General features: G+C 40.8%; 1 protein-coding gene across 2 annotated transcripts in view; it reads right to left on the bottom strand.

The window, feature by feature from the left end:
* trappc9 (trafficking protein particle complex 9) overlaps nt 1–17,467 on the bottom strand; it is a 356,386-nt gene that overhangs the window by 98,916 nt on the left and 240,003 nt on the right. For both annotated transcript variants that reach the window (XM_038302353.1, XM_038302354.1), the window contains 2 exons: nt 16,095–16,248; nt 3,112–3,202 (listed from right to left, as the gene is read on the bottom strand). In XM_038302353.1, the coding sequence (XP_038158281.1) occupies nt 3,112–3,202; nt 16,095–16,248 (245 nt within the window). The remainder of the gene's footprint in view (nt 1–3,111; nt 3,203–16,094; nt 16,249–17,467) is intronic.

The raw sequence follows: 17,467 nt of genomic DNA, 5'->3' as shown, positions 1-17,467 counted from the left end.
TTCTATTTATTAGGATCTGAGGGTCTTAAAAAATGACTTTAGTAAAAATTTTAGACAAATAAAACAGTTATTCTACTTGTGAACGGTTGTTTTTGACACAAATTGTGTAGCTTAATGTGGCTAACTGATCAAGCTAAAAGAGGCTAACCTGTTAGCTAATGAGCAAAGCTAGCCACAGTGCTACCCAGCTCTCCCCCTTTAAATCATGATCTAAAAGTTGCTTTATTCACCATAAACAGATTTTTTTTCAGTTTTGTTCTCAATCAGGTAAAACTTCATCGATCATTAGACACGCTAACACTACAGATGCTCCCGACTAGGCACACAGACACTGCGCAATGTTATTATCGTTGTCTGGGCAACCACAATGTTTTACATCATGTGGCAACGTTCAGCCAATAATGTAGCGTAACGTCAGTGGCATGAAGCAGGACACGAGCAGATATGGTACCTACAGCGGCCTAGTGGTTAAGGCATTGCGCTTGGAATCCAGAGGTTCTGAGTACAAGCCCCACTCCCACTGACTGCCACTCTGGGTCCATGAGCAAGACCCTTAACCCCACACTGCTTCCTGGGCAATGGTAGCCCATGGCTCACCAAGGGGATTGGTTAAACGCAGAGAGTTAGTTTCCTTGCTTTGTACTTGTGACAGTGTAATAACAATAAAGTTGAATTCTATCTACTATTCTATTACTTAAACAGAGCTGGATGGGGTGGTTGGAGGTCTTTGACCCACCAACAGGTTCTGAAATGGTTCCTTTGTGCAAGGAGGAGCAGGATGGGAGCAGCCAGAGAGCTAGGAAATGACTCCCAGTGACCCACTGGGAAGAGCTAAAATCCTTAGATGATCTCTACAGAGGTTCTGGTTTCTCCAGGTGAATTATAAGGCCTGGCCTCATGTAGTAGGTGTATGTAGACAGTTTCGTGAGGATTGGAAAGATGCCCTAACATTTCCAGTCAAGTGGGAACAAACCTGCAGCATCTGTTTCTCAGTTTTACTTTCACAGTGGGGTTGATCCCTCTCTGGGTTTATTCTTTTCATTTTTGATGAGATTTGATGTGTTTTTAATGTTTCTATATTTCAGTAGTTCATAAAACATCCATCCATCCATCCATCCATCCATCCATCCATCCATCCATCCATCCAACTTCTCCCACTTAATCCTATCAGGGTTGTGGTCAGTGCCTTTCTCCGGCAGTCTATGGGCGAGAGGTGGGGTCCACCCTGGACATGTTGCCAGTCCATTGCAGGGCAACACAGAGACACAAAAAGACAAACAACCATGCATACACACTCACACTTAAGGAGATTTTAGAGATTTATACCCAACAGTCATGTTTTTGGACTGTGGGAGGAAGCCGGAGTACCCGAAGAGAACCCACCCATGCTCAGGGAGAACATGCAAACTCCATACAGAACGACCCCGGGCCGGGAATCGAACCCAGAGTAGTCTTGCACCAAAAAAATAGTGTTACCCACTGCACCACCATGTAGCCTAAAACAAACAGTGTTGTGCCTGAACGAGTTCATTGAACTTTCGTTCAATGAACTCGTTCATATTTTGGGCGAACGTGAACTGAACGTACTGTATTACTGCCTGATGAACGTTATTGTGAACTCGTTCATTCTGGTGTCTGTGAACGGCACGCTCTCTCAGTTCAACTTCGTTCAATAGGTTGCCAGATTTCTATAGAGCCCTCTAGGCGAAACCCCGGCTAAATCACACCGTAAACAAGCCTTAATATGTAGCGGGAAAAACACCCAATCTGGCAACACCAGCTACCAGTGTCGTAGCCTACAGCCGCGTGCGTCATCAAAACAAAATGCAGCGTGGAAGCCACAGCAGCATGGAGGCGACCGTGGAGGCGACAAAGCAGCAGTAAGTTGAGAATATACTGTAGGGGTGAAAGCTGCAGCTGCTACTAGTGTGAAGTGAATGGACAGCAACAAAGCGTTAAAGCAACAATGGGGAAATGCTGTCCCCTCAATGCTAATGTAAACCCTGGTTGGATAAGGATTCAAAACTGGATATGAAGATGAAATCTGACGCACAGTTTCAGTGTTACAACTGATAAAATAATTGCTCTGTGGTTCTACAGTGGGCTATGGTGTAATTGAGCAATATATGAAAAAAAAAAGAACTATGAACTAGTTCATTTTTTGGAACTGTGAACTTAGTTCAAAATTTTGAATTATGAACTATTTCACGTAGAAAGAGAACTTTCCCAACACTGAAAACAAACATATTTTTCTTAAAATGATATCCTATTATTACCATTCTAATTCAGAAGGGATCCCCTGGGGGGTCGAGAGACATGAAGTAGGAGGTAGAAAATTATTTTTTACAATTATTACTGATGCATATAAGACGGACAATTTTAAAAGGCACCTTTAAACAATTAAATGTCTCTTTGCATAATTAAAAATACATTTAAAACAGGGAATTAAATAATCAAATGTCCTTTAATAAAAATAAATGCATTTAAAACATTTATTACTTTACTTTATATTTATATATAACAAGTAAATGTTTGTGTTTTTATGGGGTCGTCAGAGTGCTGGTTTGTTATTTTTTTGGGGTCAGACATTAAACTTAACAAAATGCTTCAGCCTTCTGAAACCAGAGGTGTGAAAATCAGCGATAAAATTCTGATTGGTACGTTGATGTTTTTGCAACAATCCATCCCTGTTTCTGCCTTTGTTTTTCATCAAGGCAGGGCGGCCCCCAGCTGATGAATCTGAATGCTGGCAGGTACCAGAGAGAGGACAGCGATTAAAAAAAATAAATAAATAACTCCCTCAATAAATCAAAGAGATATCAGACGACGATCACAGATGGTGCGACCAAAGAAGGCTCCTACAAATTCTGTGAGTCCTCAGTGATTCACACATTCCCCAAGCTGCTGTCTACACTTCTCCAAAATAGCCTGGAGCCAATTATAAATGCAGATAAAAACATGGCTGGAGACGATGGTGGCTCGGCTGCTAATTGACGGGTGAATAAACGAACACACAACGTTTGCTCTTATGTCGCTTGACACCACCAAGATTGCAGACTTGGTGGCTAATTACTCCTGATAACATCACAGACTCATTTCAGAGAAACTTACCCCACTGCAACGGAGCGAGCTGCATGTGCTCCAGGACCAGCTGGTTCAGGGCTCCCTCCACGCTGGCCTCTCCGCGTCGCTGTAGAGATGGGTGGCGACCGTTAAGGGCAACAGCACCAAAAGCTTGTGGTCGTTAGTAATTACTAGATATAGAAGTCAATACATTCAGTTATTATATTTTTCTCTTTAATACAGTGAAGTGTTAGAAAGAACTATATAAATAACAGGGTAAAAGTGGTTCAGTGGTAGAGTTCTTGTTTGCCATTTAACCAGTAAAATGTATGTATGTATTATAAATTCCCAGCTAACATTCTGTGAGGGCCTAAAAGGTTCATTTGGGGACCTCACAAAAAAAGAACAAAGTCCAAGAAGAGGGCAGGCATGTCAGGGATACGTATGCAAAGTTTAAAGGCAGCGTTATTATATAAAATAAAATGAAATAAAAATCTCAAGCTGAGTTAAAGTTAGAGCTTTGAAATAGGAACATTTATGAAAGGAAAAGCTGTAACCTCTCCAATGTGAGGTATGGTGGTGACCGTATGATGCTCTGGGGAAATCTGATTTGAATAAAAGGAAGTTGAATAGAGCTTAAGGTGCCACATCCTTAATAAATAAATAAAAAATAAATAAATGTATATATATATATATATTTATTTATTACAGGTTAACAATTAAGTTGGAGCTTCCTAATCATGAATAGAAAGCCAGAAGCACAATGGTTGTTTTAGACAAACAGGCCCCAAGAGTGAAAATGGCCCGGTGAATCCAAAAAAACTTTTTTGTTAAGGCTTGAAAAATCCCCACCTACTACAGTACCCTGTAACTTCCAGGTTTAGCTCCCCTTAAGGACACTTTCAACACTGCACTGTGATAAACATTCTCCCTTCGCACGGACGGAATGTTGGGAGGGTGGAGAGGGATCGGGGGGGGGGGGGGGTCACACACCGTACAAAAGAAATCTAAGGACTTAAAACAAACATTAGTATTCTTCAGTAGTAAACAAGGAGACCTTTGTGTGGTCGTGTTATGCCCTCTGCTCTAGCTTTATGCAATACTTTAAAAAGACACATCCATTATTGTCCCATGCATGTTTTCCTGTCCAAAAACAACGTTACTCTACAGTACACAGACAATCGTTGAGCACTAGGACCAAGAGGAAAACTGCAGCTCAAGCTGAAGCCCACTTCCCTGAGTTTAGATCGCCCACAAGCTACTGATTGGCTCTCCATCTTTTCTTGTGTCATTTCATCTGTCACTTCTGAGAAGTTCACTTTAAAAACATCTGATGCGCCACTGAATCGGGTCTGTTAAGTGGTCAAAATTTCGTTAATGTCCCTTCGTGTTTTAGAGTCAGACTACTTTGGACCTGCAGATTAAGGAGTCATGGAGTTTTTAAGGTCACATACATCCTTATGATCGGGTTCGTTTTGTTGGCTAACAACAACTATTAGCTTAGGACTTATGTTTAAGAAAATCTCAGAATGCTGTTCAGCAGGGGTGCTCTAGTCCTCCAGAGCCACCATCCTGGGACTTTTAGATGCATCTCTTCTCTAACATCTAAAGGCTCATTCCCCTCATTTAGCTCAGCAGTGGCATGTTTACGAGGCCCTCACTTGATTCAGGGGTGTTAAAAATGGGGTGCATCAAGAAAGTTGCAGGATGGTAGCTCTTGAGGACCTGACTCGAGCGCCGCTGCTGTACAGCATTGCTCTGGGTCACATGACTCATTAACGAATCCTCAATCATCAGAATTAACGTTCGACTCACTAAAACAAAGTAGCAGAAATTCTGATGGAGTGATAGATCCCACTTTGATGATAGTTTTACATCTCTGCACGTTAAATCTTAAGTGTTTCACACATTTGATCTTCTTTCATTTAGTAACTTAGATTAATGTTTTGTTCTATATCTGTCTAGCTTAATTATATGTAATAAAACATTCAGTCAGTATTTAATGTTGGGGCAGTAAATACCACTTCTACTACCAGAGTATTTGTCTGTTTGTTTCTTTAGGTTGATGGAAAAATCCTGTTGAAAACATGCTTTAAAAAAATTTCGACTTACATTTAGACAATAGATAAGATCAATTAGCTTTAGATTGATTCAATACTCAATAACCTGCATCCCTAAACCATTTATAACTTTCCATTAATATAGATATATGCTATTTAGAGCTGGTCTTTCACCAAAACTCTCTGCTAATCTCATTTGAAGCTGTTGGGATGTGTTGGATGCAAATAAGGGAATGAAAACGCAGCAACATTGCTTCTGAAGCTCTATTCTAAACTATTAAAATGCACAAACTGTTAGAGCTTCGCCTGTTTTTGGCCTTCGTTTCCTGATCCTTTGTGTTTATCTCAGCTTTTACTTTGTCTTTTTCTCCATCACCTTACCAGCCATCAATACATGAGTAACGCTGCTGTGAGAGAAACACAAGAATGTAAGAAAAGCAAAGATGATCACCCCAGGAATAATTCTCATCTTCAAATTGTAGTTTGAATCTTAAAAGACCTTTAAGTTTCTGAAATACTGACTTAATCAATTAGGTTATAAAACAAAACCATCCCTGAAGCGTATTAAGCACCAAATGTCAAGCTTTTTAAAATAATCAATACCCCCCCCATGCCTTGCACTTCACCATGGATGCATGCAAACTGTTCACTCTTACATTTACATCAAAATATTTCAATAAATCTTGCATAAATAACACTGAAATACTATAAATGTTGAAATAATGATTTGCCGAGCATTCATGTAGAAGTCAGCATCGCAGAAGGAGCGTGTTGCAATAAACACACGCTTAAACTGATGGCGGGGAAGGCTATCGGCGCATGAATACTGCATCAAAACAAATACGCCTGTCAGGGAGCAATTACCCAGATAATGTGTGATGATAAGGAAAAGCGCTGATCATTTACACAGCTGACATTTGGAATAATAGGTTAGGCATGAAGGACCCGCAGCTCCAAACCCGTGTCTATTAACCTTTGAGGGGAGAGCACAATGTGCAGAGTGAGGAACAGACAGAGGAGATGTTAACAGACAGACGGGGACGCGCTGGAAGGTTCTCCTGCTTCTGGATCGCTTCCAAAATATGGAGCGCGTTAAAATTTGCACCTGCATCGGAGCTCGGTGAGCAGTGGGATTTTTTGATATAATGAGCCCTTAATGCTTCTGATGCAAATTACAGAGAGCGTTAGACGGCATCAGCAGCAGAGATAAAAGCTCATTTCAGTTGGGCAATCTGAAGATCTGCTGCAGCTTTGGCGTCTGATTTACACCGAGTTTAAGATTGATGTTCTGTTCTGATTTATTTTCTTCAATTATTAACAGCAACAATACTCTATAATCAGCCCATGTTTAACTACCTTAAGCCCCTGTCACACCTTGACGATTTAGCGAGCTCAATCCTGACGTCCCAGAATCTTCTATAATGCTGAACTTTCTATATATTTTTAAATATTCATAACGACTCTAGAACTTATGTTCAACGACAGCCTAACTTATGCATAATGCACGGCAGCGTAATGCCCATGAATGTCAAATGTTTGTGCTACGTTTGTGCAGCGACAATTTTCACTTGTGCCGCTATCATTTATAAAGAAATGTTTCTAGAGGTCATCAAAGGTCAATCAGCCCCCCACCTTCTCCAAATGGGTGTCAATCAACTCGACTCTGTGCAGCATAAATTGTTGTTTGTGCTGCTTTGGCTTTGAAGATATTAATGAAAGGTAAAGGTCAAAAGGTCAACCAGCCCCCCCAACTTTTATGAAATCAGACAAAATTAGTGTCAAACGTTTATGCAGCTAAAATTTTTCGTCTTTGCCGTTATAATTTTAAAGATATAAAAAAAATGTTCCTAGAGGTCATCAAAGGTCAATCAGCCCCCCCACCTTCTTCTAACCAGACGAAATGGGTGTCAATTAACTCGACTCTGTTTGTGCACCTAAAATTGTCGTTTTTGTTGCTTTTGCCTTGAAGATATTAATGAAAGGTTAAAGGTCAATCCCCCCCCAGACCCCTTTTATGAAATCAGACAAATTGGGTGTCAATCACCTCAGTTGTGTTTCTATTCATTATATTCATTTGCGCTCCTATCATTCTAAAGATTTAAAAAAAAAATGTTCTCCAGGGGTCATCAGAGGTGCTGCAAAAACGTTTAAAACTAATTTTGTCTGATTTCAAGAAGGTGGGGGGGCCAACTTCACTCAGGTCCGCATAGGGAGGAGGCCCAGGGGGAGATGCAGGACATGCTGGAGGGAGTATGTTTCTCGGCTGTCCTGGGAGCTGGGATGGATGGATGGATGGATGGATGGATGGATGGATGGATGGATGGATGGATGGATGGATGGATGGATGGATGGATGGATGGATGGATGGAATGGATGGATGGATGGATGGATGGATGGATGGATGGATGGATGGATGGATGGATGGATGGATGGATGGATGGATGGATGGATGGATGGATGGATGGATGGATGGATGGATGGATGGATGGATGGATGGATGGATGGATGGATGGATGGATGGATGGAATGGATGGATGGATGGATGGATGGATGGATGGAAAAAAGAAAAGGAAAGAAAGAGGGTGACGATCAGTGACGTCTGCTAGGAAGTTTCTTGGTCGAGGGCATAAATTCAGGAATAAGATATGCATAAGTTACTCATAGGTTTTGGATAAGCTAGACACCACGACTTATGAGTTACTAACACTTAACGTATGTCAATGATCAGATAACTTATCTGTAACTTATGGCCCATGTATGAGCATACGCTGGCATACTTGCCGTATGTCGACGAGTGTCAACGTGTTTCAGCGTGCTCATAACTTATCCAATGTATGCCAGCATATTTTCCAGATTTTTCGTACATCAGGCAAACGCTGGCTAGATTGTCAAGGTGTGACAGGAGGTGTTGGAAAGCAGAAAAGTTTTACATCTGATTTTTTTTTTTGTATAATTTGCCTACTATTGTTTGCCACAGCAAACCTAAGCCTTCAAGTCATCAGTCGTGGTACAATCAATAGTTTTGACTTGTACAAACACTGAGAGCAGCAGAAGAGCCGACAGAGGGAAAGATCTTGACATCTATGTTTAGAACTGAAACAAATAGATCCAGCCGAAGGAGTGCAGCTGAGCACGCTGCCTGGAAGCAGATCTGCAGACTCTGAAACACGTCCAAACACTCCAGCGGTGCTCGCTGAGGTCGAGCTCACACGCTGCTCCTTCCAGCTGGCTGCAGTATTTCAGACAAACTGAAAGCATTACTCTGGCAGTGACAGTTTTACACTGAGGCTCTATGACGGCCGACTGTGAAGAAGATCTTTAGCACCAGCTTAGGTCAGCCGTAGAGACAGAAATGAAGATCCACGCTGTTATTTCACACTGTGACCTCCACCAGGAGAACATACACTCACATAAAATTACCATATCGGTCGTCTCACTTGTATATTTCTCAGTGCTAGTAGAGAACTGCATATTGCTGAGAAAATAATCCCCATAACAGGAGTAATATTGTGGCGGAGAGCTCCTAAATTACACATTTAAGTAGATTTTTTTCATTTTGCTCGAAGTGTGATATGCAGTGTAATCAAATGTCTCGTCTTGTTTTTCATGTAGTGAAGTAAAACCCAGCCTGAAGCAGATTCACGCTGTTTCAATGATTCTGGGAGGCGAGCTGCTTTTCCAAATAGATAATTGTGTGCATGTGCAGGACTGTAGCTGATGGTAATCCAAGGTTAGTGGCACTGGGCCACTGAGACTGGATTAAACTGGTTGTTTCTATCTGGAGAATTTGGGGATTTTAATTCAAAGAAGAGACAAACCTTTAGGAATCCCATGGAGGTTTAAGACGTATGGAGTGAATTTTGTTCCATTATTGTTGCCAATAACATGTTGATAAATGGCAATAAAAAAAACTATAAATGCAACCCCTAAATGACACTTAAAAAATAAAACTCTCATCATTAAAGGGTTTTTTGACTAATTGCTTTTTTTCAGATATATATTTTTTTTGAGTAAGTATTTTCTCAGATATATTTTTTTCAGTATTTGTTTCTAAATTTTTATTTGTAATCTTTTTCCCTTTCCTTCCTTTTTTTATTTTTCCAATTTTTTTACAGATTTAAAATTTAGATTTTTTTTCCCTGTAGTTTTCAGATTGAGTTGTAAAGTCTGACAAACTTTAACAAAATTTAAATTTTAAACAAGATGATATTTTGAAAAATAATAATAATAATAATAATAATAATAATAATAATAATAATAATAATAATAATAACAGCCCTAACAGCTAAATTATTCTCAAAACCTTTTTTTGATTTAAACCTTTTTCAAAGTTCCAATTTTGGATTTTTTTTTTTTTTCTTTCAAATTTCAATTTACACAATTTTTTCATTGCTTGCAACAATTACGATACAAAATTCACACCATAGAGGGACTCAAAAGTGTTTTTAGACATCTTCTAACAGTGTGAATGAGGCAACATCAGGTGAACCTATGAGAATGAGAAGATGTTCTTACAGAGGAACAAATAAGGGTTGGTCTCCAAAGTAACAAACAGTCGATTGACCAAATTAAGGGGGGAGTTCAGGATATGTAACATTTTAGATCAGAGATGTCAGAATCTAGTCCTTCACCTTTTAGATGCGTCTCTACTTAAAAACACCTGAATCAAATAATTAATTCAATTCAGTTTATTTATATAGCGCCAATTCCCAACACATTTCATCTCAAGGTACTTTACAGTTCACCAGATCATACAGTCAAATTGATTCAAAGTTCAATTTGGATCAATTTGATTGCATTGACTCAAATACAATCCCTCACACTAAGCATGCTTGTAGCAACAGTGGAGAGGAAAAACTCCCTTTTAACAGGAAGAAACCTCCAGCAGAACCAGGCTCAGTGTGAGCGGCCATCTGCTGAGGCCGACTGTTTTTAGGTTCTTTTGCATGACTGGTGAACTTAACATCAACTGAGGATGTAATAAAGCCATTTGATTCAGGTGTGTTGGCTCAGGTATTAGGGCTGTTGATTAAGTGTAGGAAAAGATTTTTTTTATTACATAAAAGTCTAGAAAATCTGATCCATCCATTACTTCGTAACTCGACCGGATCCACTTTGCTTTTCATCAGCTGACTTCCTGCCTGAACGATCCATTCTTCTCCAGATTGGAGCAAGCAGGAAAAACAGAACAGCCACGTGTTTAAGCGAGGCGGAACGCACCGGCACATCTGGGATGTTTTAGAAACGCACAGCGGCGCAGTGGTGGGAACAGCTGTGAGCGACTAGAGGGTGCAGTCCAGGTGCCTCCACATTCAGTGGAACACAGGTCGCTTATGGATGTGGCAGATGGGGGTATTTAGAATAATGGGAGTGATTATAAAGATGATAAAATATGGAAGAAAATTAGGAAGGTGGTGGATAAATAAGGTATAAGCACATTAATAGTTGAACTTTATAGATCTCACACTGAAGAAAATTACCTCTGCATTTAACCCATCCCCTTGGGGAGCAGTGGGCTGCCATTGTGCCGCGCCCGGGGAGAAGAGTAGGGTTAAGGGTCTTGCTCAGGGACCCTGAGTGCACTCTGCTCTAACCTCTAGGCCAGTGTTTTTCCATCCTGGTCCTCAAGGCACCCTGCTCTGCATGTTTTGGATGTTTCTGAGCTTCAGCACACCTGATTCAGATGATTGCAGTTCAGCAAATCCTGACAATCTGCTATCAATTGATAACAGGTGTGTGAAAGCTGGGAAACATCTAAAACATGGATCGCCGTCCTTTTTAAGGCTGAGGGCTACTTCATGGCTCATAGGAAGGGCTACCAATACTGACCTATGAACTGGAGGGATCAGTGTTCACCTACAGTAAATCTCATCCATAAAAACTCATTTTATTCTTATTTTATTCTTTTATTCATTTCTAATTTTCTTTTTAATATTGTCATTTTGAAACCACTGAAATATGATGAAATAGTTAACATGATGAAATAATACATAAATGATTAAAAAGAAGAGCAACAGAATAAAAAAAAAATTAAACTTAACCCACTGAGTGAGTTCTTCTGTTTTCAGAAGACGAAGAGGGCACCCCATGTGGTCCTTGAGGGCCCCTTGGTGCCTGCGGGCACCGCATTGGTGACCCCTGATCTAAAACATGCAGGGCAGGGTGCCTTGAGGAGCAGGATTGAAAAACACTGCACTAGGCCAGCACTCCCCAATAATCTCATGTAGTGCTTCCATCGTGATCAAATCTGAGGAGGGCAACATGGACGGGTGCAATGGAAGACGTATGTTTGGGTTTTCTTTTGATTTTGGTATTTCTACTCCACAACAAACCAACGCAGAGCTGCATTTCTGCAGAAGCGGCCTCCATCTGCCCATCCACCTCCTGCTTCATACCACCATTACTCATGCACAGGATACTTGGAGGATTTCTCTGCAGGGAGCAATTCAACATTTCTTTCTGGCAGAGAAGCACAGGCTCACTGCAGCGGCTTAGAAAGCAGCCAAGATGAGGCTGACTGTTGCATGTATAACACTCCTAGACCCGTCACCACAGCAGCTGCAGCAGAGCACAGCCTGGCATGCTTACAGTGCCAGAATATGTGCATTTTATTCTGATCTCCGTCAAAAACACCAAACTGCAAAGTTTTTGCCATTTTTCAAATCAAGCAAAAACTCCCCCGAGATTCAATGTCTTGACTTCAGGAATCGTTTATCAGGTTGGGAACGATATATTTTATCAGAAGACGGGGGGTTGGGGGGTTGCTGGCAGTACAGGATGAGGATGGCGCCAGAGCGTGGTTGGCAGGGTGCTGGGGAGGTAACTGAAACATATGGACTAAATGAAGATTTATGGATGTGAAAAACTATTTATGAAGCAGATGGTTTATTATGTTTCTACCAAAATGTCATTTTGTGAAAAATAAGAATGTTTGACTTTACATTTTTAAAACATAAAGAAATAATAGTTTTCCTTACCGCCATTTATTAGACGCTTAACTTATCTCCCTAAATCAAAGAAAAGCCCAATTTAGAGCAAATTTATTTTCCAACCAGACCAGAAATACCAGGCAGGCTTTGGAATCAGTTCAAAACTGAGGACTGTGAACCATTATTCATTTGAACAGAGCCTGATCATTTCTGCTTAAACTTGAGACAAAGTGGTTGTTTTAGCAGTGTGAAGTAGTGTGAATTGCCGCCTTTTACAGCCTTGCCACTCACACTGAGTCTGGTTCTGCTGGTTCTGTTTCTTCCAGTTAAAAGGGAGTTTTTCCTCTCCACTGTCGCTACAAGCATGCTTAGCGTGAGGGATTGCCTTCCAGTCAATGAGTCGGAGCAATCAACTGGTTTTCCTTGGATATAAAATTTTGAATTAATTTGTCTGTATGATCTGGTGAAAGTGTCTTAGGATGATGTGACATTACATTAAAATGTAATATTTTATATAACTATAATATAATATAAAATTTAATTATATATATATATATATATATACACTATATTGCCAAAAGTATTTGCTCACCCATCCAAATTATTGGAATCAGGTGTTCCAATCACTTCCATGGCCACAGGTGTATAAATTCAAGCACCTAGGCATGCAGACTGTTTTTACAAACATTTGTGAAAGAATGGGTCGCTCTCAGGAGCTCAGTGAATTCCAGCGTGGAACTGTGATAGGATGCCACCTGTGCAACAAATCCAGTCGTGAAATTTCCTCGCTCCTAAATATTCCACAGTCAACTGTCAGCTGTATTATAAGAAAATGGAAGTGTTTGGGAACGACAGCAACTCAGCCACGAAGTGGTAGGCCACGTAAACTGACGGAGCGGGGTCAGCGGATGCTGACGCGCATAGTGCGAAGAGGTCGCCAACTTTCTGCAGAGTCAATCACTACAGACCTCCAAACTTCATGTGGCCTTCAGATTAGCTCAAGAACAGTGCGCAGAGAGCTTCATGGAATGGGTTTCCATGGTCGAGCAGCTGCATCCAAGCCATACATCACCAAGTGCAATGCAAAGCGTCGGATGCGGTGGTGTAAAGCACGCCGCCACTGGACTCTAGAGCAGTGGAGACGCGTTCTCTGGAGTGACGAATCGCGCTTCTCCATCTGGCAATCTGATGGACGGGTCTGGGTTTGGCGGTTGCCAGGAGAACGGTACTTGTCTGACTGCATTGTGCCAAGTGTAAAGTTTGGTGGAGGGGGGATTATGGTGTGGGGTTGTTTTTCAGGAGCTGGGCTTGGCCCCTTAGTTCCAGTGAAAGGAACTCTGAATGCTTCAGCATACCAAGACATTTTGGACAATTCCATGCTCCCAACTTTGTGGGAACAGTTTGGAGCTGGCCCCTTCCTCTTCCAACATGACTGTGCACCAGTGCACAAAGCAAGGTCCATAAAGACATGGATGACAGAGTCTGGTGTGGATGAACTTGACTGGCCTGCACAGAGTCCTGACCTCAACCCGATAGAACACCTTTGGGATGAATTAGAGCGGAGACTGAGAGCCAGGCCTTCTCGTCCAACATCAGTGTGCGACCTCACAAATGCGCTTCTGGAAGAATGGTCAAAAATTCCCATAAACACACTCCTAAACCTTGTGGACAGCCTTCCCAGAAGAGTTGAAGCTGTTCTAGCTGCAAAGGGTGGACCGACGTCATATTGAACCCTATGGATTAGGAACGGGATGTCACTTAAGCTCATATGTGAGTCAAGGCAGGTGAGCAAATACTTTTGGCAATATAGTGTATATATATATATACACCGTAAATCCTCTAATATTGGTCTGTATACCATTAGCAGCCAGGTCTCTAATTTTGGCCTGTCTAGCTGTCGGCAGAGGTAAATAATGGCCGGGCTGTTATACAGGCCGGCGCTATAATTAGTACCAACAATGTTTCTGGGCGGTCCTCAACAACTTGTGATAGTAACATACAAGTACCACAGGGGGGCAATTTTTGCTAACGAATCCAAGCCATTAGCATGGGAAGTCTCATCCTTACCCCAAACAGGAGGCCGGCTTTTTTTGTTTTTAATGCCCGAAATTGTGGAAAACAACTCGTGAAGTTTGACCAGCTAGAAGATCGAGGAGCGCGAGAACGCTGGGACCCTTTTTCCACCTGGATCTCCGCTCTTTTTCGCCGTTATGTCCCTTCGTTGTCGGGCAAACTCGCCCCCACTTCCTCATCGCCTAGGCCGTATCTAGACCCACAGCATATAGCACAGACCACGCTTCTATTCTGAGCATAAATCAAAAATGTCTGCATCAAGCTCACTTGATTACCGGTAGGTCTGGTTGTAACCAGGCAGCGTTGCAATGACAGAAATTCGTTGGCTTTCGTTGTTCTGAATTTCCCTTGAAATATATGATACTGATAGCCTACTTCCACTTAGCCTGCCTCAAATAAAATTGATATATGATCTGGTGAACTGTAAAGTGACTTGAGTTGACATGTGTTGAGAACTGGCACTATATAAATAAACTGAATTAAATTGAATTAAGTACTAATCTGATCTAACTGCGTTCCTTTACTGATTGGCTAATGGGGTGTTCACAATTAATACAGTCTCAGCATCAGGATGTGTGCTTTATATGCAAAGTTTATGGAAAACAGCCCACAGCATAAAGGGGTCCAGCACCATGATTTAAGAACCAGGGATGGTGAGTCATGAGCATTTATGTAGAGCAGTGGATGCAGGAGTTGGGATATCTGAACTCTGAGCATCAACCAATCAGACAGGCTGATCCAGGAGCACAACATGCAAGCTGTGATCTCTGCTGCACTGTCATCCATGCTGGAGGATCTGCTGAGCCGAACAACAACAGAAGCATAACAATCATGATTATCTGCCTGCTCAGACGACGTTTTGATATTTTCTGACTTTAAAAGGTCTTTAAAAGTTATAAAGTATCAACCACTCTCTCGATTACAAGGAAAAGACCAGAGCAGCTTAACACCTGAAAAGTTTAGCATCAAGAACCTCTGATTCAAAATGCAAAAACGTCCAGGTTGAAGGTTTGGACGCTTTTTCGACTTTGGAAGGCTTTAAAAAGCACATTAGGGAGTCTATCATTTAACAGATAAAATATGACGGTTCAACTCTCTTCACTGGAAAAACTGTCTAGAAATAAGATAACAATAAGATAACAAATTTCTTAAATTAAGTGTTTTTAGATTTTAAGTACTGTATTTGAGTACATAAATGAGAGTTTGCTAATAGAATTAGTATTTTTACTCTTAAAATAGCAAAATTAGATAAAATGCACTTGAAATAAGACAATGCAATTGTTTTCTTATTTTAAATGGAAATGTCTTGTCTTGTTCCATTTGCAAAATGTCTCTTTTACCTCCTCAATCCAAAGACAAATTGACTTATTCTAAGAAAAAAATGTTTATCTAGATTTCAATTTTTTCCAGTTTTTGGAAAGAATTAGCGAAGAAAAATCGTATGTTTTCCAACTATTGTCTTAAATAAATTAGATTTCTACCTGGAGTTATTATTTGACGTTTTGTTCCACTAAAATCATCTGAATACCTTTAGAGAGGAGAGCAGCTTCCCCGGTAAGGAGCGCCCATAAAGGCTGAAACATTTGCTTTCAGTGTGATTAGATCTGATCTTTGGCAGATATATAAAACCATTCTTAAATCTTCTTTATCCATCTGATTTCATTCCAAACTGATTTCAATTTGCATCCATTACCCAGAATCAAAGCTAAATTTGTTTTTCCGGCTTAGAAGCAGAAAACCTTTAGACATTTGGCTTTCCATCTGTCAGTTCAGGCAGACAGGTTCTCTGCCGACCTAAACACAGATGTGCAACCGCACTGCCGACAACAACGGCAACAAAATCAGCAACATAACGTACCACTGACAATAGGTCTAGATGGAGCATTGAAGGTACTGAGGATTATAACCTGGCCCTGCCTTTAGGCGTCTGCTGTCATTTTACTGCCTCTCTACTCCTCTGTAAGGATATTATGCTCCAGCAGATGTCCAGCTTGCTGTTGATCTGGCAGCCTTGGGCCTGCTGTCGCTCCTCCTCCAGCTGTTTGGGGCTACTGAGGCGAGTCGTCTCCTGGTCCAGCTGGGGCAAACTCTCAAAGTCAAACTTCTCCACCTGGATGGCCATCCTGTAACAGGAGATCAGAGGAAAATTCACTCATAGAAGTCTTAACTTATCAACCTTTTTCCAATTTATAGAGTTAAATATCTAAGGTTATGTTGATTCATTATTTTCAGTCTTGTAAAGCTCAGTCACTGCCTCCATTAAAGGAAGCATCACTTGTTTCATCTGAAGCACAAGACTAAAATGTTATAAAAACACATAATTATTTTCAATGTCGTTATTTTAAAATGTTGTTCAATAAAAAAATAAAAAATAAAATTCTTTCTGAATAAAAATGAAGAGCAAAAAGCAATAAAAATGTTAAAATCCGTAGCTCAAAGTCATAAGAAATAAAAGCTAAGCTGCTGCTGGACTGTTTTCCACAAAAGCTGACGCATCCTATGTACATTGAGTTTATACAGGTTAAAAGTCGTAAGGAAGCGGCCGTTCCAACCGTTGCATTTCCAAATTCTCCCGAGTGGTGCACGACTTTACATGAGTAAATAAAGTGAATGTGATTGGTCAATTATCAAGGGGGCGGGATTGTTGTGGCAGAAGGTACGCAAGCAAGTTTAATTGTGGCCGCTTTGTCGGAAGCATCTTGCTAACCAGTTAGCAACTTAGTGCTAGTAGGTTCCCAATGGGAAATTACATTGGGACCATGTAGCAATTAGCAACGACACTGTCAAGAAACGCCATGGACAGCAGAAACATGCAAGAGGAGGAGAGTTTTGTGTCAGAGGTCGTGGATGAGTCTCCTTCATCATACATTTTTTTATTTAGAGAAGGAAAGTCGGGATGAAAATGTTGTGGAAGAGGACGCCAAGGTGGCAGAAGTTTGGTTTGGTGTAGAAGGCTTACAGACGAACATGTTTGAGCCCTTGCCTCGCAACGCTGCCAGTTCTGTTAGCTCTACGCCTGCTGAAGACACAGACGTCCATCCCCGTGAACACTGGGACGGAACTCAATGGGAAAGGAAATGATTCTTATATCTTATTTCAACTGTTGCGTATATTAGCTGCAACAAGATGCAATGACCGAAAAAAATGTGATTGACAGATGACCGTTGATATATGATTGGACAAATTTAGGTGTTCTGGCTGAAGTATAACTAACTGGCCTGCATAAAATAAGGTAAAAAAAAAAAAAGATTCTAAGACAGGGTTTTTCTTAAATAGAAATGTTCTAAATTTTGGAACAATATCGTCAGATAAAGAGTACATTTATAAAGATGTTAAAGCCAG

The sequence above is a fragment of the Cyprinodon tularosa genome, unplaced genomic scaffold (assembly GCF_016077235.1).
Source record: "Cyprinodon tularosa strain WSP-4 unplaced genomic scaffold, ASM1607723v1 ctg489, whole genome shotgun sequence".
Classification (NCBI taxonomy): Eukaryota; Metazoa; Chordata; class Actinopteri; order Cyprinodontiformes; family Cyprinodontidae; genus Cyprinodon; species Cyprinodon tularosa.
This window is presented reverse-complemented; position numbering and strand designations above follow the sequence as displayed.